Genomic DNA, 21778 nt, shown 5'->3' with positions numbered 1-21778 from the left:
ATACTATTCATCATCAACACTGTTCTGCCAAATAGTATTTTTGAACTTTTAATTAACCAAAAAAAGAAAAGAAAAAAGAAAAAGGCACTGCGGATTTTGAAATCAGCACAGCTTAAATAATAAAACCTTAAAGTCTAAAAGGTCATAAATAATAAAAAAAAAAGCAGCAGCAGCAGCTCAGAAGTCCTCTCCCTTACTCTTCAGGGTTCTCCATCTGTCCTTAAGATTAACACCAGTGCGGTTGTTAAACTCAAAGTCATTCAGGATCCTGCTCCAGTTGCCTTCCCCATGTTTCTTCACACCTGCTTTCAGCATCCGATCATCTATCGCAGTCCACTTCTGAAACACACAAACATTGATGCTGTTTAAATGTTCATATGCTTGTGCTGTACACACACACGTTTGTAAGACTATCTATGTTAGGCCATTCATTGGTATGATCTCTAGCCCCTTACCCTCATCACAAGTACCTAACCTTAACTCTTTCCCCGCCAGTTTTTTTTTTTTTTTTTTGTTGCCAGAAAGCTCCAGTAAAAAAAAAAAAAAAAAAAAAATTCAATGCCCACTGAATAATTTGTTGTATGAATATCTGCATCATGCAATAAATTATAATATAACCACACACACACACACCACTTTTAGAGTAACTCACCCTCCTGGTTTTGCTTGTCACACTAACATCGCTTTGTAATTCCGAAGGGCTACTACTTCTCCTAGAAACCTCTGTATGGATAAAATAAGAATGTATTAATGTTAGAGATTTATAAATGGAATGAGTTGTTCCAAACCCATGATGTTATTTCTACGGAACACAAAAAGAGAAGTTTGAAGAAATGCGCATTTGTAAATAATAATGATGTTTTAGGACACTTAAACCAATGCTTTTTGATGTTATAAAGACCAGAACATACAATCATCTGTGAAAATGGTGAATATGAACTTCCGCATTGAAAAGATCTACAGTATGTATTTTCTCATGGAAAAATAACAGGTTTGGAACACTATGAGAGCGAGCAAACTTTGTCAATACTCCTTTAAAGGGTTAGCCTAGTTCACCCCAAAATTAAATCTCTGTCATTAACTACTCACCCTCATGTCGTTCAATTAATGACAGAAATTACATTTTTGGGGGAACTAACCCTTTAACAACATACAGACGTACAAAATTATTCAGTAAAACAATATCAAACCACAAAAAAATCCATTGGTTGAGAACTTACTGCAAATGGAGGTTCTCTTGGGTCGCTCTTTCTTAGCAGTGTCTGGTTTCCACGGGTCATGAGTTTGTTTGGAAAGAAGTTTCCTTTTGGGTCTGTGACGCATACAGAATTGTTAATTTTATGTTTTTAATTTGTTTTCAATTATTAAAGCAATTAGTATAAAAGCAACTACAAGTTGGTATGAGTGATAAAAAATAAGGTGAGATCACATGCCAGCTCCACTTATTGATGATTACGGTAGTCATACAAATAATACACATAATGACACAATTCATACATAATGATAGGCCTATATAATTTACTTAAATGCTGTGTAATTTCACTCATTTGGATGACAAAACGTGAAAATTTCAAATTGACAACCATTGCGGTTATCTCAAATAAATGTGATTAGATTCAATAACCTTGATCAGTCGATTAATCAATAGCAAGTGTTAGTCAGTATAATGACTCTTAAGACCCATTCACACCAAGACCGATAACTATAAATATAACCGTAACTATTACTATATTAGCGTCCACACGAGCGGATGATAAGAGTTTATATCAAGGGCTCTGCAGTTTTGTCGTCTGCCGCTTTACATGCTCGAGCTCTTTAAAGCAGAAAGCATTCTGATTGGCTGTCAATACTTTTATCGTTCATAAGCTGGAAGGCATTGTTCTGAAAGTGATTCCAACAATATTGTTTCTCTGTTCCGTTTTCGTTACAGTTGTGGTGTGGAATCTGCAATTCTTTTATATTTAGAAAAATGTATCTATGTTTATCATTATTATTATCATTCTTTGTGTGAACGGGCCTTTAAAAATTCATATATTGTAACAACGAATGTAGCTGTAGAAATAACTTTCAAGGCCCTCACCTCATATTTAGCACCAGTTGATCCACCTGTGCCTCATCTCTGTATGGAAACAGCAGCACCAAATAAATAAAGCAATAACTAAACATACATTTTCAGTTGCAATGCACATTAAATAAAAAAATCCACAAAAGTCTCTACAATTACAGATTTGACTTTAGAACAAAAAGGTTTATATATATATAAATGACCTAAATAAAATGTTATTTTAGACAATTTTATTTTATATTTACACAATAAATAAAATGTTATTTTATTCTAATCAAAGATATCTGCAGTTTAAAAATGTTGTAGATGAGAAAGAGGATTTTACTCTTCTGTTTTAATTGACTCTGGGCTGGATGGCATCCTCTCGCTTCTGTCCTGTTCAGATAACGTTTTCTCTGATCTCTCATGACGTGCTTCAACTACTTTTGATGCTGCCTAAAACACACATATAACGGTGATGAAAATGTACATTTCTTGTAATAAGCAGCAAATACACGGTCAATAAATCACAGTCAAAGTAACCCATTAGCGGCAACATGACTGCATATTCAATGTGTTGCCTTTACTTTTCTTAGGTGGTTATTGAGGGTGAAGCTAACAGCAACATTTCAGTAACCCCATAAAAACAATGCAATTCTAAGAGATCATTAGGCAAATTACGGCAGTACGGTAACCACATTGAAACCACAGTCAATGAAGCCCATTAGCACTGGGATTCTCTTTCCCACAGGATGTAGCACACAAATCCGACAGTTTGTCATGGATCAGATTTTTGTATGTAAAACAAAAAAGGCCTCATACTTCGAGTAAGAAAACGGAGGGACTTTCCAGGCTGAATGCGTCGAGGAACATGTCAATGTTCTCCAACAGCTGGTTGAAAGTGAGGTTCATCAGAAGCGGATCAAATGCATCTTTCTTACTCACAATGGCGGTAAGCTTTCCTTGTAGTTTCTAAGACACACACAAATTGATGTTAATTTGCTGCTTTGTAAGAAAAGCATGTTAAACTGTAACAGGTAAATGCACACCTCAGGTATTTCAGTCTCTTTTTCCAGCCACTGCAGGGTTTCCTTCGCCAACTTTGAATTCCCTTTCTTCACACACACAGCGACAGACTTGGACACAATAAAAATACTGTTACATTTTTATTACTTCAAGGCACTGTGAAATCAAAATTGCAATATTTTGAAAAAAAAAAAGATTTGTTAGTGACGTGTTAATTATTAGAGATCGACCGATTGATCGGTTTTGCCAATTAATCTGCACCGATAAACCAATTGCTGGAACAATAGGTTATCGGCAAAAACCAGCACAGATTTTTCCAGGTTGCTGTAGTGGCTGAGAAACCACTGTTAATATACAGTATGCGAGCGGCCTCTACAGTCAAAATAAAAAAGATCACAGACACTTCTGGTGTTTGTTTTTAAACGTGAGACTGCGCATGCACAGAGCGGATGCCTGTTACATGAGGCTAGTTGAACAAACTCTGAGTTTCAGAGTTGACAAATCCATATAAATCTAACCTGGTTTAGATCAGGTTCAACGGGCTCACAACACGTGCTCAGTATAAACATTCTCTGTGAAATCCAGAGTTTGCGATTAACATTGAGGCGCGTACACCTGAAAGTGTGACACGTGCGGCAAACAGCCAATCACACGGAACATGGAGAGCGTCAGTTTGGTTCACTTCTTTGCTGAAGATTAAAGGTCCTTGCACACTGAGTCCAAAATTTTCTTATGCATTTTTTCATATTCGTCATTCGGTAGCTCTGAATTGTCAAAAGACCTATCAAAATGCTTGCTACGGATGCGAAAAACGCAGAAAATCGAACCCGATCCTAATTTTTTTATGACGGACGAAAGTTTCGGAGGCAGTGTGTAAGCGTGATTAAAATAACATGAGGTCGTATGTATTTTTTAACGTGCGAAAATTTCGGACTCAGTGTGCAAGGACCTTAAAGGGATACTCCACCGTTTTTTCATATTAAACTATGTTATTCTCTTATCTAAGACGAGTTGATGCATACCTCTCTCGTCTCAGTGCGTGCACTGAATCGCTCTGTCGGGCGGAGAACTTTGAGAGCAGTTAGCTTAGCCCTATTCATTGTATATGGGCCAAACAGAGATGTAGTTAGAAGCGACCAAACACATCCACATTTTCTCTATTTAAATATAGTTACACGAGTAGTTACACGACCAAGTATGGTGACTCTAAATAAAATGTGGCGCTTTTTATAAGCGGGTAAAATGGATAACTATAATGTATGGCGGAATAGCACTTATTGGGAGCACTTCGACTCGGCGCTGTAATATCTTCACTCGTGAAAAGTCCTCTCCCCCTCTCCCTCTCCGTCAATAGAACCAACGTGACCTGCACGCCTGCAGTAGTAGTAGTTTTTTGTGCAGAGTGACGAAGTATCAGGGAGAGGGAGAGGGGGAGAGGACTTTTCACGAGTGAAGGTATTACAGCGCCGAGTCGAAGTGCTCCCAATAAGTGCTATTCCGCCATACATTATAGTTATCCATTTTACCCGCTTATAAAAAGCGCCACATTTTATTTAGAGTCACCATACTTGGTCGTGTAACTACTCTTGTAACTATATTTAAATAGAGAAAACGTGGATGTGTTTGGTCGCTTCTAACTTCATCTCTGTTTGGCCCATATACAATGAATGGGGCTAAGCTAACTGCTCTCAAAGTTCTCCGCCCGACAGAGCGATTCAGTGCACGCACTGAGACGAGAGAGGTATGCATCAACTCGTCTTAGATAAGAGAATAACATAGTTTAATATGAAAAAACGGTGGAGTATCCCTTTAAGAGATCACTATGAAAAAAATATAATGAAATGAAATGCATTTACAAAGCAAGCAGGAATAAACTGCTGCAGGACAAGTTTGAGAAGGCAGCAAAAAGAAAATATCTGAATATCAATGCAAGCGAATCATACAAATATGCCTTAGAATTTATATAGTTTGAAGGTGGTTTCAGTTGCTTGCTACCCAGGTAAGTTTGAGCAAACACAAGCAAGGTGGAGATTTTATATATATATATATATATATACACATATATACACACAGTTCACACACACACACACACAAACAAACAAATCAGATATTTTTTTTTGTCACTGTAATAAATATTTTGATTATATAATCAAGTGTTCTAAAAAGCATATACATACAATATACATGTGTATCTGTTTTCAATGCTATGGCCTTTGCATAGATATTTATCCCGTAGTTTGGATTTATATGAAATGGTATCACTTTTCAATTAAGAGCTCATTTGTAACTAACTAAGGTTAATAAAAAGTATTGTTCATCATTAATTTCAACATTTACTAATACATTTTTTACATTTTAAAGTTTGAACTCTTAGCATTCACCCTCGCACACCTGCAGGTGATAGGTGTGTGGGAGAATAGACCAAATAAGTCAGGTCAAATATATATAAAAAAAAAAAGGAAATCCCACACACTATGGTATTAGAATTTGGGATTTCCTTGTTTTTTAAAAAAGTTTTATCTCTTAACATTAGTTAATGCACTATGAACTAACATTAATGATCAAGGTATAATTTATATATTAATATTTATTAATACGTTTCTTTTTTTTTTTTTTTTCATAATAAAGTTTAACACTATTTAATGTGTTGTATCTGTTTTTATTCAGTGTCCATTTTAAAAACTATCGGTTGATTAATCGGTTATCGGCCAGCATGGTCCAACCTAGTTATCGTTAGTGGTAAAATCCATCATCGGTCGACCTATTTATATAATATTATTAATTATAAAGGATTTATCCACGAACATCATTTATAACATATAAATCCAATCAATTCCTGATGAACAAAATCAAGTCCCGCCTTACATTTTTCTTGTTCAAGAAGATGTCCCACTCTTATATACTGTATATGTCCCAATAGGGAAGAAAAGACAAATCAAAACTTCTGTTTCATGCTGACTTTAAACCTATTAAAACCCTACAATGTTAAACAACTCTCTTAAGCATACGTACCTGGACAATCAGTAGCGTTTTGATCTTAGCGTGTAAATCTGTATCGGACGCTTCCTTTAATGACTCCCAAATCGGCAGCGCTGACATCAAGGGAGTGATTTGAGTAAAGCGATCATAATGGACATCTTAAAAACACAACACAACACATGATGGGTAAGTGTGAAAGTTTCAGACCAGCGCACTTGAATCTTTCATTTACTTTTTTTTTATATTTGGAAAACATAAACGGTCAAATTTAGCCTATATTTTTAATACATTTTCTTTATCATATATGCGCATATATTTGTGTGAAAATTTATTAAAAGCAATATAAATTTGATTCAAATAAATAATACATCAAATAGTAAAGAACTATAGTGAATAGAAAAAAGTAATGCATTAGGAACTAAATATGTTTCAAATTTTGTTTACACACACACACACACACATATAGGCTATATATAAACACTTTCTCACAGTATAAATCGGGCCTTTATACATGAAAATGAAATGAAAAGCAGCCTTTAAAAATATTTAGAATGGGGGTTGAACATATTTGAGGATCCGTGGCATCTAAATGATAGAAAAATCCTGCTCTAGACAAAAAGGATTATAATAAAATCATTCAAATTTTGAGTGACAAAAACTGAGAACCCTGCATTTTGGAGTTATATCACATTCACAGCAGTATAATTTCGTGGTATTATTGCAAATGACTGTGAAGCCCAGTATATTTCTTGTATAGAAAACATTTAAACCAAAGTTTAATGTTTTGCTGCCACATACATTGCTAATTATATAGTTGCATTACCCAGTTGTTCCCCATCTATCACTCTGGCAAGGAGGCAGCAGATCGTTCTCTGAGAGGGAGGACCTGACCTGTGGGAACATGACTCGAGCTCATCCACCAAAGCTGAGGAAAACACAATACAATATATGAGAATGCAATATTAATGACATTTATAATACAAGTAAGTTAAGCAATGAACGCACCTAGCATTAACTATCGGAATTCCTTAGGGGAATAAAAAACAACAACATTTTCTTACCTTCAAATATTTTTAAAGCTTTATGAAACTCCGGTCCAGATCTTGCCTTGAAGTGCCGACATAGTGTCGCGAAATAATAGTCGACCATCCATGATTGAACAACACTTTCGACTTCAACTACATTCGTTTTTTCAGTTGAGCTTGAGATCTCATGAGACGCGCACTCCGTATCCATGTTTATGCAAAAAAATAACCAAAATAACAAACATTCCCGCCAACTGTTGTGCGGGCGGAGTTTATGAGAAGCTCTGGCCACAGCGTCCCCTGCCGGCGCGGAAGAAACAACAATAGCGACTTTTTGACTTGGGTATTGAACAACAGCTTTCTTTTCTCACAATATCACAACTAAATTAACACTATTGTGAATTTTATAGCACTTTGCTTTGGTCTGATTTTTTTCCGTGTCCCCAGTTAGGTCCATTCACTAACTGTCTTCCACCATGAAACAAAGCATCATCATTTTGTTAGGAAAAATAGCAATAACAGTAAGTAGCCTATTAGCAATGTATGTGATGAATTCTGTGACTGTGATGTGTTGTGGTTGCTGGTTTGTCTGAATCTAAAATATTACATCCTTTTTGATAAAATTACAGAAACTGGTATTATCAACTTTTTATAAGAATTGAGCATCATGCAAGTTAACATTGCTCACTGTTTGGCCTGGTTTGGCTACTTATCTTATTAAGTATATAAGGGTGTTAATTATATAAATACAATAATGTCTATCATGTTAATTGTCTTATCCTTGTGTAAATAATCAATCAGTAATTAATAAAATTATATTTCTTTAAATGACAACATAATCATTCCCATTGCTAGAACTCAAAGTGTGCATATATGTACCTGAGTACAACTCTATTAATTTATATACTGTACAAATATTTAAACTAAATCAAAATAAGAAGGGATTGTTCACCCAAAAATGAATATTCTGTCATCATTTAATCCCCCTCAAATTGTTCTAAACAGGTATGAGTTTCTTTCTTCTGTTGGACACTAAAGAAGATATTTTTAAAAATGTTGGTAACCAGACAGTTGACGATAGCCATTGACTGCCATAGTAGAAAACCCCCCCAAAAAACTATGGCATTAAATGGCTACTGTCAACTGTCTGGTTACCAACATTCTTTAAAATAACTTCTTTTGTGTTCAACAGAAGAATGAAACTCGTACAGGTTTTGAACAACATGGGTGAGTAAATGATGACAGAATGTTCATTTTTGGGTGAACTATCCCTTTAATGACTTATCAATTTTTAAAATCCTTTAATTAATTGAGTGACAGTGCTGTAGGAAGAAAACATTAACATCAAATGTGCAGTTAAAATGATCTACTAAGTCATTCCCTTCACTCCTAAGTATTTATAAATAATATATTTCATTCACCTTTACTCTCTGAAAGAAAAATCTGTGTAGCAAATAAACCAACACTAGGTGTCAGACTAGTTCAACCCCATGCACACGTTGCTTGCTATCTTGAACCCTGGCATTAGATGACTAAAGCAGTTCAGCTGTGTGTGGAATTCACTTCTATAACTGCTGTATGCCAGATATCGTTACATTTTTAATAAAAGCCTTAGAATACAAATTTGCACAAAAGCAAATTACTCTGTGTAATATTGCTTCAAAACTTCTAACATTGCTTCAAAAATACTTTAAGGCCGAAATGATGTTTTTAGAACATGTGAATTATATTACGACTAAATCATTTTCTATTTAATAAATATTTATAGTATTTATATAGCAAAAATCTACACTTTTCCTCCTATATACCCCACAGGAAAAGCACCCTTGAGCAAGCGGGTGGAATATAAGCCGTATTTGATCTTAATATGACAAGTTTGTCATTCATGATACCACCTATTTTCTATTAATTTTGGATTGACAAAGTTATTAAACAAGAAAAATGTACCTGCTTTTGTCTCAGGCCGTGAAACCTCGCAAGAAATTACTTTCGATTACATGTCAGTCATGTAAACATGTTTATTGTCTTTTGTTGTTCCTACATCCTACAGAAAATACACCCAAGAGCAAGGAATGAGGGGGCATCTGAAGAGCACAGTTCTGTTCAAAAGTTTGCTGTCGGTAAGATCTTTTTATCTTATAATTATTAATAAGATATTTTTAAATTAAGTTTCTTATGCTCACCAAAGCTGCATTTATTTGATCAAAAATACAGTAATGATTTAATGTTGTGAATTATTATTAACTGTTTTCTATTTTAATATATTTAAAAATGTCATTTATTCCTGTGATGATGGCAAATCTGAATTTTCAGCATCATTACTTCAGTCTTCAGTGTCACATGATCCTTCAGAAATAATTCTAATATGCTGATTTGGTGCTCAAGAAACATTTCTTATTATTATCAATGTTGAAAACTATTGTGATGCTTAATAGTTTTGTGGAAACTGATCATTTTTTTTCATGCATACCACAACGATTTGAAAATCTTCCTGTTTTACATGTTAAGTTATGTCATTTTTGCAATTTTATGCATATATTTGCAGTTCTGTACTATGAAGAGGAAAAGGCTTGAATAAAGACAGGACATGGAAGGTGCAGAACACAAGTGAGTTATTTACACATTTATTTGATATCCTGCATATGCTAGTAGACTTAACATAGACAATGCGGTTTATTTTACAGAAATGTTGACATACATGTACCATGACAAAGTGTTCTGTGATCACATAATTGTACAGACTACTACATGCATTCAAAGATGCTGATATGTGCAGAAACAGTCTGCAGTGTAAAGGTGTCTACGGACATTGAGATACAAGAAAACATTTAAACAAACAAAAAACAGAAAAGAGGCAGTGAGAGGAAGAAATACAATGTAGCAATTATGTATGGGAGAACAGGCTATGACACATGGATGACACATTCATATTTAACCTCGCTTTCAAACAAACAAACAAAAAATAAACGAAAACACTCGCTTGCCAAGACAATATATCACACATGATCATGTAATGAGAAACATGCTTGTTCACAGTCCATCAGCTGTTAGAGTTCATTTTACCCTTTACACATGAGCAAAGTCACACAGACACAAATCCCTTTGCATCTACTGCTCCCATAAAGGCTCATGGGAGATGCTTCTATAGTCATATGATGACATGCTACAGGTAAAAAAGCAGGTGATTGCCTGGTGTTTGAGTTATGAAGAAAACAAAAGTTTAACAGTACTGACTTTGAGCCCCACTCATTTGGGATAAATGTCTCACAAGATAAATGTTCAAATGATCAAGGCTCTGAAATTGAATTTCTGAGCATATGCAAGCTTATATGCTATGCTTGTGTTTATGGTATCCAATATCTTTAAAGGGATAGTTCATCCAAAAAAGAAAAGAAAAAGGAAAGTGTCTTCATTTACTCATTCTCATGTTTTCTCGCTCTCTGTGGAACACAAGAGAAGATATTTTGAAGAATGTTTCAACTGTTTTTGTCTATATAATGAAGGTCCAAAACAACACTGAACCCAATTTACTTTCATTGTTAGGCCAAAATATCTTCTATGTTCCGCAGATGAAATGAAGTAATACACGTTTGGAAAGACATGGGGGTGAATAAATGACAGAATTTTCTGGGTTTTTTTTTTTTGTTGAACTATTCCTTTTAAACAGTTGTTGATGTGTATACTGTACTGAGGAAATTGTAGAAGATTTAACATGCTGAAAAAATATCTTGCTCTGAAAACAAATTCCATTCATTTATCATAACAGAGGTGCCTACAGGCAGGCACAAAACTGGTAACAAAACTTCATTTATCGTACCCTCGATAATTATCTCCACATAATATTTGGACACTGAATGTCATTGCATTTGATACAAAATATCACACCAAGTAGCATTTGCATGCTGCTCTTCTCAACTTTTCTTGATTTTTCAAAGTGATTGAGTCATTTTTGAGTACATTTTTCCTTCTAGTATACACTGTACGTCAACATTTGACAACCAGAAAGTGTCCCAATTTTGAAACCTAACACGTCTTTTTGTAAAACGTTTTGCTTTAAAAGTGTGCTTGTGCTATATATCTTTAAAATAAATGCCACTTCATTTGATATTTTGTTAAAAATATCATACATTTTGTCCAAATATTTTTGGGGGCCATTGTATATGAGGCATATAAAGCACAGCAGGGAAGCTGACCGTCCTGTGGGAATGCATGAGATGGGCCATTATTCAACAGTCTGTCAAAACCAAAACAGGCATGTGATGACATTCTTTTTAAAAACAACGACAACAAAATAAACAAGCCGATGCTTTCTTTAAATGAGGAAAACGTATAGACATCCACCATATTAGAAGATTAGTGTCGTAGAAAACCTGAGAACTTAATATTACGCATATCTATTACTTAAAGACCTGATTTTTTCCCCCTATAAAAAGTATAATTTTCTGTACAGTGCTATATGAACAAAGCCAACTTATTTGTAGCCTTCTCATAAATGTTTATGAACAGGCACGTGTCATTTAAACCACCATATGGCAGGAAATTGTGGTCGTGCAGAATTTTGGTTTAGAAAAAATAGAACCACTGTCAGCGTTAATTAATAAAACATAAAATACTTTTCATGAGCCCATTAAATAATTTCACAAGTTTGTTTTTCATATTTCAAATGAACCTGTTTGTAGACATTTATAAAAGACCCTCCTGGTCGATTTTGTCAAGAGAATCTTGTTTGAAGAGTATATAACCGGAGTGATTCTGACAGCCACGCAGTGTTTTTGTAAAACGTCAAATCTTTTTTGAGTGGTAACACTGATATTTTAAATATTAAAGATATATCATCTGAAAAATACAATTGAAGTCTCTGCCTGTACACTTACAAATCCATTAGACTGTAAATAAAGTGCCACAATTCTTGGCCTGCATAGATTGCAGTATGCTGTATTGCACTTTCCACTATAGGGTAACCGCGAGAGCCAGCTGAAGTCTTGAGTTCCTCCTCCTGGTCTTTTCACAATCTTCATTCGGCCCATTCAGATTTCTCCAAAAACAATGTACATTTTGAACAATCAGCCAACCGCCATGCCAAAGCAAGTAATATACATATACTTCCAGCAATCTTGAAATAAAGGCAACATAAAATTAATATTTTCTCAGGTGACAGGAATAAAAAAAAAAAAAAAAAAACTTGGCCAGATGATAATACATAGGCCTAACTCAAAAGAGAAATAAATATTCTTCAATACTTAGTCAAACTGGACAAATGTGAGTTTCTGTTAAGAAATGACTCAAAGGTTAGGCATCTGAATGATACAGATGTGGTGAAATATGAATAATAATGAAACAACTCATGTGAAAAATTAACTGTAGTGCCGTTTACACTACTGTACTCTTGTCAAATAGAAAAAAAGAATAACTTTGATGTCTGTGTAAATCAAAACATTGTTTGGGTTTTGGTCCTTTTGATAAACCAAGAGGTTTTTAGTTTTAAAAGGGAAATGTGTGAACAATATTTGTAGGTTTTAATGACCAGAATGACCACAGGTTTTAATGATTTGATCATTGACTAATTGTATTTAAATCAACTGTTTGCTGTGCTATGGTATATTTGAGTATGTAAATATAAGTTAAGACATACATACCTGCTGTAACCATGTGTTTGTATGATGCATGTTTGAACTTAAAAGCAGGTTATTAAGCTTGTTTTTTTTTGAGAAGCGATCGCGATACATAAAAGTCAATAAATAATTTGCATTTTCATCTACTGTATATTATCTGATTGCTATTCTCATTTGGCAACTATATGCAACTTTAATATAAAAAAAAAAAAAAAAAAAGGTGGAGCAATCCATCTGGTCATTAAATCAAGATTTTGATGCTGCTAATTTGAGTACCAAACCAAAAATAATAAAATGAATAAAATAAAATCCCCAAATAAATATGTGATATTATAGACCATTCCTAAATCGTAACACAAAACACATCTGCATTAGGTACACATTGCTTTTCTAAAGAAAGTCATGATATGTTTCAATACGTCGCTACTTTGCAGCTCACTTTTCACAGTCTTTGATGAAAAATTCCCTCTTTAAAACAGAAAAAAGGCTAACAAAAAAACCCTTTTGATATCTACTTTGCCCTCTGTGCATTTTCATTGCTGTAGTCTCTATATTTACCGTGGAGTGCTCTCAGCAAACTAAGCACCGTAAAACAGCTTTGTTAATATGCATGCTCATGTTCTGACTGTCTCTATAAAATGATAAAACAAGTGAAAAGGTAAAATGTACAGGTAGGTCAACGATGTCCTCATTGTTTGGTAAATACATTCTAAACAAGCCTCTAGTTTGCACCCACATTCTCCAGGTCTCATCTGCAAGAACTGCAGTCTCGTTTGCGCTATTGACAATAACACAATTACAAGGGACTTTTCATGCCATGCAAAAATATCTTTCAGACCACATCTGCGTGCCTTTTCTCCCCCAGTGCGCTCCATTCTGTCCAAATGTCAGGCCACAGTCACATACCGGTTTCGCAAGATGGCGAGTGATTGCCATCCCCTGGCATTAGATGGATCTCGGGCGTAAACATGTGGTTCTCCATCTTGTGTTCAGTTTGGTTGGAGTCTGGCTTTTCCTCCTCATTACCACTGACTACACCGACAGTGCAGTTCTGTGCTGCTAGTTTGGGTGAGGAGATGGCTGCGGAAGCCACTTCCATTTGGTTCTGTTCCTCATGGTACTCCTGTTCCTCCAGGTTCCCCAGAAGCAGTGCCGTCTCACCCGGATGGTATCTGCCGGCCAGCATCTTCGGAGAAAGAACCAAGCCTTTTATTGGGATACTACCCAGCGTCTCCGAATCCGAACAGAGAGGAGAGCACTCTCCCTCCGGGGAGTCATCTTCCAGAAGACTGTTGTTGACATCCTGTGGAGAAGAAGTGTTAGGCGGTGTCAGAGGAGCATCCTCTGGCGTTTCAATGAAGTTGACTTTGAGGCCCTTTGTCTTCATTGGATTCGTGCCACGAATGGAGCTTCTGATGTTCTCTACAATCTCGTTGAAGTTCTCACCATCTGGTTGCAGGTCAGTGTCTCGGTTGACAGTCCCAGAGTTCTCCACGGGACTTATTTCAGAGGGGGTCAGCTGGCCGAGTTGAATATTCAGAGGTACTTTCGGTTGCCTTTGCTGAATTTGCTCTGCTGTATTAGAAGGGGTGGATGCCTTCTCACCCTGTCCAAATTCAGCAGTGCAGCTTGCAAAGCTGTCAACGCTCGATATGCTTCTGACCTCCGTGATGGCTCTTTCCTTGGGTTGCCCCTCATTGGCAGTCGGGACTTCCTTCATCTCCAACTCTACCTCATGCTTTGACACGGCCACAGGTTGTGTGCTGTTGGTTGTGCTGAGATCCGAGAAGGACTGTGTCTTTGTCATCTGGTTATACATTTCCTCCAGTTTCTGAACGTTCAGATGCTGTGGACTAGGAGTTCCCGTGACGTATTCCCGTGACCCGTGTTGGCCGCTGTCAGGAAACTTCTTGTCAAAGGATCTGAGGCTGGTATCCGAGGATGTGCGCTGTGGAATATCCCACCGGCTCGGAGAAAGGTGGTTGTCCATTGGCTGTTTATCGTCATTTTTGTCCACGGCAACGTCCATTAACTCCATGCTTCGTGCAAAGGCATCTTTCAGGTTCATTGAGACAATGCTTCCGTTCCTCTTAGCTCGTTCTAAGGCCTCTCTTCTCTTGATGGCTTTCTCCTGTCGTTTCTGCTCCTTGTAGAACTCTGAGAAGTTATTCACAATAATAGGGATGGGTAAGGCAATGACCAGCACTCCAGCAATGCAGCAAAGTCCACCAACTATTTTGCCAAGCAGAGTCTGTGGGTAAATATCTCCATAGCCCACTGTCGTCATGGTGATTGTAGCCCACCAAAACGAAGCTGGGATGCTGGTAAATTTGGTTGCATCCTCATCCTTCTCTGCAAAGAAGACCAAACTTGAGAATATCATGATTCCCATGGCTAAGAACAATATGAGTAAGCCGAGCTCATTGTAGCTGCGCCTGAGGGTGAATCCAAGAGACTGCAGTCCTGTCGAATGTCTCGCCAACTTCAGAATCCTCAATATTCTCATGATGCGGAATATCTGCACCACCCTCCTCACGTTCTGGAACTGCAGCACACTTTTGTTCGACTCGGTCAGAAAAATAGTGACATAGTAGGGTAATATAGCTAACAAGTCAATGACATTTAGTGGCCCTTTGAAGAATTTCCACTTGTTTGGTGATGACAGGAAGCGCAGGAGATACTCCATTGTAAACCATGCGATACACACGGCTTCAACGTGAGCGAGTTGAGGATTGTCATTGGCTTGGCCAAATTCGTCTGTCACTTGGAGTTCGGGCAAGGTGTTCAGGGACAGTGCAACTGTTGAAAGAACGATGAACAGAATGGATATGATGGCCAATATCTGCAAGAGAAAGAAAAAAAGAAGCTTAAGTTATTATGATTTTTTAATTTTTATTTTGTTTGACATTCTTGGATCATTATGCAAAATGTACAATGAATCTTTAGAGCAAAAAATTTTGTGGAGTTGAATATGTTTAGTTAAATTGTGTACTCGCTCATGCAACCGACAGAGGCAAAAACAAACAAACAAAGCCCTTCTCTCTCTCTCTCTCTCTCTCTCTCTCTCTCTCTCTCTCTCTCTCTCTCTCTCTCTCTCTCTCTCTCTCTCTCTCTCTCTCTCTCTCTCTCTCTCTCTCTCTCTCTCTCTCTCTCTCTAAGGGTTCATTTAATTTAAATCCTTAAATAATAACAAATCCATTTTTAGAGGACAATTTATATTTATATTATCTACACTATACTATTTAATTTTCCACTAAAAATTGATTTGTTTTTATTTAAGGATATTTAAATATTGCTGGCACCAAGAATCCAATTAAAGTTTAAAAAATAGTGAAATGATTTGCCTTGAATTCATCCTTTACATCCTCAAAAGCAATCACCAAACTTTCTTTTGCATACCTGTTCTTGTGTGCTTTATGCATTTCAAGCATCAAGACCAATTTCCCTGTTCCTAGAATAGCTCTGAAAAAATTAATAATATAAAAACCATTTTGCTGTGATAAGAGTCAGTCTCCATGCTTGTTCTGTTTGTGTGCCGTAGGTGGGACCGGAAACCATAAAAATAAGGATATAAATAAAACCGGCACAAAAATAGCATCCCATTTTCTTTGATTACCTGTGTTAAAATGGACCTCAATGAATGAGCGAGCTCATGCTATGAATAGCAAACATGGGCATGAATGAAGTGAGACAGCTCTCTGCCCGTAAATGGCTTCAGTAAATGAATGAGTGGGAGGATCAAGCGTGAGAAGACCTTCCTGCCCATATTGACCAACTGCAGGCTGAGCTTTTCCAGTAGGAGCAGGTCGAAGACAACAGCCGTCCCTTCACCCACGTATCTCTCACTATACCCTATCTGCTGAGAGTAGTTCATTCAACATGGACCATTTGTCACCCGTCCTCAAACTTTGTGAAATCATGGCCTTACCATGCTAGTCTAGTAAACAAAAGTATCGCTTTTTGCCTTTTTCAAAGACAGTCTTGGCAATTCTTTGTTCTCTCAATGATTGCTTTTTTTATTCTCCTTTAAAGTCTGGCAATCCAGTGAAAGAGGGATTTGGTCATATGTAACTCGTCACATGGACTCCTGACGCACTGTGATAATGTTCTTTATCTTGTATTCCTTTGTAATCTCCTGCATCTTCAGATGTTTTGCAAGATTGCGATGATACGCAAACAAAATAAACTCAGGGCTCAGCTTCAGAGCAAGTAGCATATTAAAATGATGTAATTTATAATAAAACATCTAGAATTTCTGGCCCCTTTTGCATAATTCTAAATGGCAAATCAGTTATTTAAGTGTCTCATATGTAATTTATCTTCCTTTACAAATATTGATTTCTGGCCAATGTAAAACCACATGCTAATGCTCCATTTCCTGTGGTGAACCATGACTCTATTACACAAGCCAGTGCAGTGAAGAGCTTTGAAACTGCAGAAGACAAGTAACAATGTAGTATGCACAAGTAATAATGACTTGCTCTGGTATTTGGGGGGAAAAAAGACTAATAAATATATTTTTTAATTTTCAGAAGTATAACAAAAAAACATTTAATATACATTATAATAAATAATATTGTTTAAATGTAAATTAAATTAAAAAAAAATGTTACACCTTTTTTGTTGCAGCAGATGAAAGGTGACTATTATTCTGATGGCGGTCGAGAGAAGGTCTCCAGGAGTATTAGGGCTAATTAATCAAATATTCCATGGCAGGCTTAGAACCTTTTATAAATGAGAGCAGGATTGATATTTATTACGAGAGAGTTCTCTCAATCATCTCTAGCGCAGTTCGGGTGATTCTGAAGGCTACATAGCTTTCTTTGACCTTGGCGTGTCAGAGGAGTGAACAATCTCCTTTCTTTTGAAGAATTCTGTCAGGATTACACTGAAATTGTGCCCACCGTGCCACTAATGCAATCAATAGCAAGTTTTCATTAAGGTAATTTTAAACTTGTATGTCTATAATTTTAGTAAAATTATATGAAGATGTCTATGAACATAGTCATTGCTTAAATGTATCTATAAAGACCCATTAAAAAGAGAACATATACAACATGTTCAACATTAAATAACTGACCTTTAATCACTGTACTAAAGCGAAAGCTATTTAAAATATTAAAATCGTTTTTTGGGATGCTAGGTGGTCTGGGTAGTCAAAGTAAATGTGTTAATTAATGCAATATTTTTAAACCCATTTACAGAGTTTCATATTATTGTTTCAGTCTGCTTTCTAAAGTCTGGTCGGAGAATTATGAGATTAGTAATGATTATTTTATTCTATTGACAGCCCTAGGTTGGTTCACTCTCATTCCAAACCTGTAAGAATTTCATTTATCTTTATCTTCGAAACACAAATGACGATATTTGAAATTAATTTTGAGAGATTTCTCTCCCTCTATTGACAGTCCACACAACTACCATTTTGTAGCTTCATAAAGAGATTGTAAAACTAATCCATATGAATTGAGCAGTTTAGTAAAATATTTCTGAAGAGACTCAATCGCTTTATATGATCAACAGGTTGAATTTAGGCTTTTATTCACATATAAACATTGATCAGCAAACATAAACAGATGCCGTGCATGCTGTGCAAGAACAAACCTCATTGGTTCTTATTGAAGCTCAAATGTGCTATGTAACGCGAGAATGAACCTCGTTGGTTCTCGCACGTCAATCAAGCATGCTTGAGCTTCCACTTACCAAATCTGATGTGAATAAAAGCCTAAATCTCTCAATCTGTTCATCCGCATCCAGATTGATCTAAACTATAAATCTGGCGTTGCAAGCCGACACTGAGAACGGGTCCTTCGCGCACTGGGGGCGAGTATACTGGAAGATACCGGCTCTACACGGAGGCTATAGAATCTAGCGAACGTGTTAAGCCTAGTTCACACTACATGATTTTAAGCCCGATTTAAGCCCGATTTGCAAATCGTTGAGCTCGCCGACAGGTCAGGGTGTTATCGCGTGCAAATCGCGGGAGATTAGCGGGCGATGAACGCTCGCCAATCTGTTAGTATGAAAGAGCCAACAACGCATCAAAGATGCTCGCAGACGCCTCGCAGACGCCTCGCAGACGCGTCGCCGAGCCCAGAAAAATATCTAGCATGCTGGATATCCAGAGCTGTCGCGCGACTCAAGCTCACGTGATGTCATGAGCTACAGCCAATCAGAGGAAGGCATGTTCGCGTGTTGTGTTCTTCTTCGCTGGGTATTGGCGCGCGTGCTGTTTCGCATCATTTCCGGTTCGTTTTATCGCGTGATTTTCCGTGACAAAACGTGGTTTGTAGACAAGAGAGAATCGTTGGGTGACAGAGCTGTTGTCAACTCGTGTTGTGCGTTACCCCCTGTTGCGGATCAATCACGTTGTGTCATGTGGTGTGAACTAGCTCAACAACTTGAACACTCCTGATTTCACAGAGAGCAAGTCATGTAGTGTGAACCGCACAGTTCAGCCCGACGTTTTAAAATCATGTAGTGTGAACTAGGCTTTAGGTGTCGCCCAGCCCGCAGCTCTACATATATCTGTCAGCGAGGCGCCTTGAGCCAGCGCCCAGGAGGAAGCAACACCGCATCCAGAAACACACGATCTGAATGACATCTTGAAAAAGAAGCAGGGTCAGATCATGTAAGCTCTTTTAGGAATTTGCTCTCTCTGGTGATGAGGCGCACAGGGAGATGGCCGTGGCTGCACACAGGGCGATAGTGCAAGTCTGTGTGAGCACTCACTCTCTGGAACGCAACAACCAAAACCAACAGGCTGAATAAACAACAATCTTATTGAAGGCGCTCACTCTCTGAGAATTCACGACCCACACCGCGCTTTTGAACAGTAGTGTATAAAATATTTTGTTTTAAAATATTCTGGGAAGGAAGACTGTTCCAAAGTTTTGGTGCTGAATAGGAAAAGGATCTACCGCCAGCAGTCGATTTTGATATTCTAGGTATTATCAACTGGGCGGAATTTTGAGATCGCAATAGACATGAAGTACTATAATGCGTTAAGAGCTCTCTCAAGTACTGGGAGCTAAACCATTGAGGGCTTTGTAAGTAATCAGCAATATTTTAAAATGTATACGATGTTTAATAGGGAGCCAATGCAGTGTTGACAGAACCGGGCTAATATGGTCATACTTCCTGGTTCTGGTAAGAACTCGAGCTGCTGCGTTTTGGACCAGCTGTAGTTTGTTTATTAAGCGTGCAGGGCAACCACCCATAATAGCATTACAATAATCTAGCCTTGATGTCATGAACGCATGAACTAACTGTTCTGCATTTGTCATTGAGAGCATATGACGTAATTTAGATATATTTTTCAGATGGAAAAATGCAGTTTTACAGATACTAGACATGTGACTTTCAAATGAAAGATTGGTATCAAAGAGCACACCCAGGTTCCTAACCGACGACGAAGACTTGACAGAGCAGCCATCAAGTGTTAGACAGTATTCTAGGTTAGTATGTGAGGACGTTTTTTGTCCAATATTTAGAATCTCTGTTTTTTTTCAGAATTAAGTAGTAGGAAATTACTAGTCATTCAGTTTTTTATATCAGCTATGTATTCCGTTAATTTTGTGAATTGGTAAGTTTCGTCAGGTCGGGAAGAAATATAGAGCTGAGTATCATCAGCATAACAGTGAAAACTAATGCCATGCTTCCTAATGATATCTCCTAAGGGTAGCATGTACAGAGTGAACAGCAACGGTCCTAGTACTGAGCCTTGTGGTACGCCTGCTACGCCATACTGAACTTTTGATCGATAAGACATCTCTTCATTTACTGCTACAAACTGATAACAGTCAGATAAGTATGATATAAACCATGCTAATGCAATTCCACTAATGCCAACATCATTTTTAAGTCTATTTAAAAGAATGTTGCCGTCAATGGTATCAAATGCAGCACTAAGATCGAGTAACACTAATAGAGAGATACAACCACGATCGGATGATAAGAGCAAATCATTTGTGACTCTGATGAGAGCTGTCTCAGTACTATGGTACGGTCTAAATCCTGACTGAAAATCCTTGCAGATACCATTTCTTTCTAAAAAGGAACATAGTTGTGAGGATACTGCCTTTTCTAGTATCTTTGACAGAAAAGGTAGATTTGAGATTGGCCTGTAATTGACTAATTCTGTATTTTTATTTTATTTTATACATGCATACATGGACCGCATGCATGGTTAAACCATAATATAAGGCATGCTCAAGACCAAAGAGCTGGCAAAGAAATTAGCTAATGCCTTTTATCTCAGTCCACAAAGCTCCCGCTGTTCTACATTTTGTAAAGCAAGAGCGCTTGTACTTCAGGAAGTATTATAATGAGCACTCGGTGGAAACCTATTAGCAGCATGTCCCATCAGTCAAGCATGGATTTACTGAAGAAGTATGAAGTCATGGTGTTCTAAGGACACGAAATGCAGTCTCACTTCTACTCTCCTGAGCAACTTCAATCCCGTTCCAGATTACAGCAATGTGTCCTTTATCTGTACGGCATGTGCAGTAGCTACTTGTCTGTACACAATGTGTTGTGAAATTCATTTAGCTACTATAAGTCATACATTTTATTTATCCTCCCACCCCAGCACTTTCTATCAATCGGCCACATGCTTGCTCTTCCCAAACAGCTGGAGCCACATTGAAAATCACATACCCACAGGCAACTTTACAGAGAGTGGGGTCAAATGAATACGGACCAAAGTGTCTGACCTTATTTCAGTGAATCCTATAGTGGCCACTAACTTAAATGAAGTGGGAGTTGTTAAAGAGATAAATTACGATGTGCATCCATGTCTGCTTCATGGGTTCATTCGGATAATCCTTTTGGAAGGACCAAAGGCCCTCTCATTCTGACCCAGGAATAAGTCTGCAAGGTCGCCCGCTTCTGCTTGTCCGGTTATGTCATTTCCTGTAGTTGTTTTGACTGTAACAAAAGCTCATCCAGCAGCTTCCAATAAATCTATAAAATTTTGAGTTTTGAAATTAAATGTTTTGTCCAGCATGTGGTGCAAAGACAAATGCAACAAAAAGGGGGAAAAAAATCTCTAAAAAGACCTGGCATTTTATATATTCAAACATTTTCCATTC

General features: G+C 37.1%; 2 protein-coding genes across 2 annotated transcripts in view; both read right to left on the bottom strand.

Moving 5' to 3' along the window:
* Positions 1–152: 152 nt before the first annotated feature.
* On the bottom strand, positions 153–7304 carry terf1 (telomeric repeat binding factor (NIMA-interacting) 1). Its single transcript, XM_056254135.1, has 10 exons — positions 7111–7304; positions 6873–6974; positions 6083–6207; positions 3094–3180; positions 2867–3016; positions 2391–2500; positions 2081–2119; positions 1221–1312; positions 653–723; positions 153–339 (listed from the first exon to the last, which is right to left on the bottom strand). The coding sequence occupies exons 1-10, from the start codon at positions 7283–7285 to the stop codon at positions 178–180; spliced, it is 1113 nt and encodes a 370-aa protein (XP_056110110.1). The 5' UTR covers positions 7286–7304; the 3' UTR covers positions 153–177.
* Positions 7305–12923: 5619 nt separating this feature from the next.
* kcnb2b (potassium voltage-gated channel subfamily B member 2b) overlaps positions 12924–21778 on the bottom strand; it is a 104083-nt gene continuing 95228 nt past the window's right edge. Inside the window, exon 3 of the mRNA XM_056254134.1 lies at positions 12924–15528. Coding sequence (XP_056110109.1) covers positions 13585–15528 — 1944 coding nt within the window. The 3' untranslated portion in view covers positions 12924–13584. The remainder of the gene's footprint in view (positions 15529–21778) is intronic.

This window comes from Rhinichthys klamathensis, unplaced genomic scaffold (assembly GCF_029890125.1).
Source record: "Rhinichthys klamathensis goyatoka isolate OS25496 unplaced genomic scaffold, OSU_Roscu_1.1 h1tg000110l_1, whole genome shotgun sequence".
NCBI lineage: Eukaryota > Metazoa > Chordata > Actinopteri > Cypriniformes > Leuciscidae > Rhinichthys > Rhinichthys klamathensis.
The sequence above is the reverse complement of the archived record's forward strand: the minus strand, read 5'-3'. Positions and strand labels throughout refer to the sequence as shown.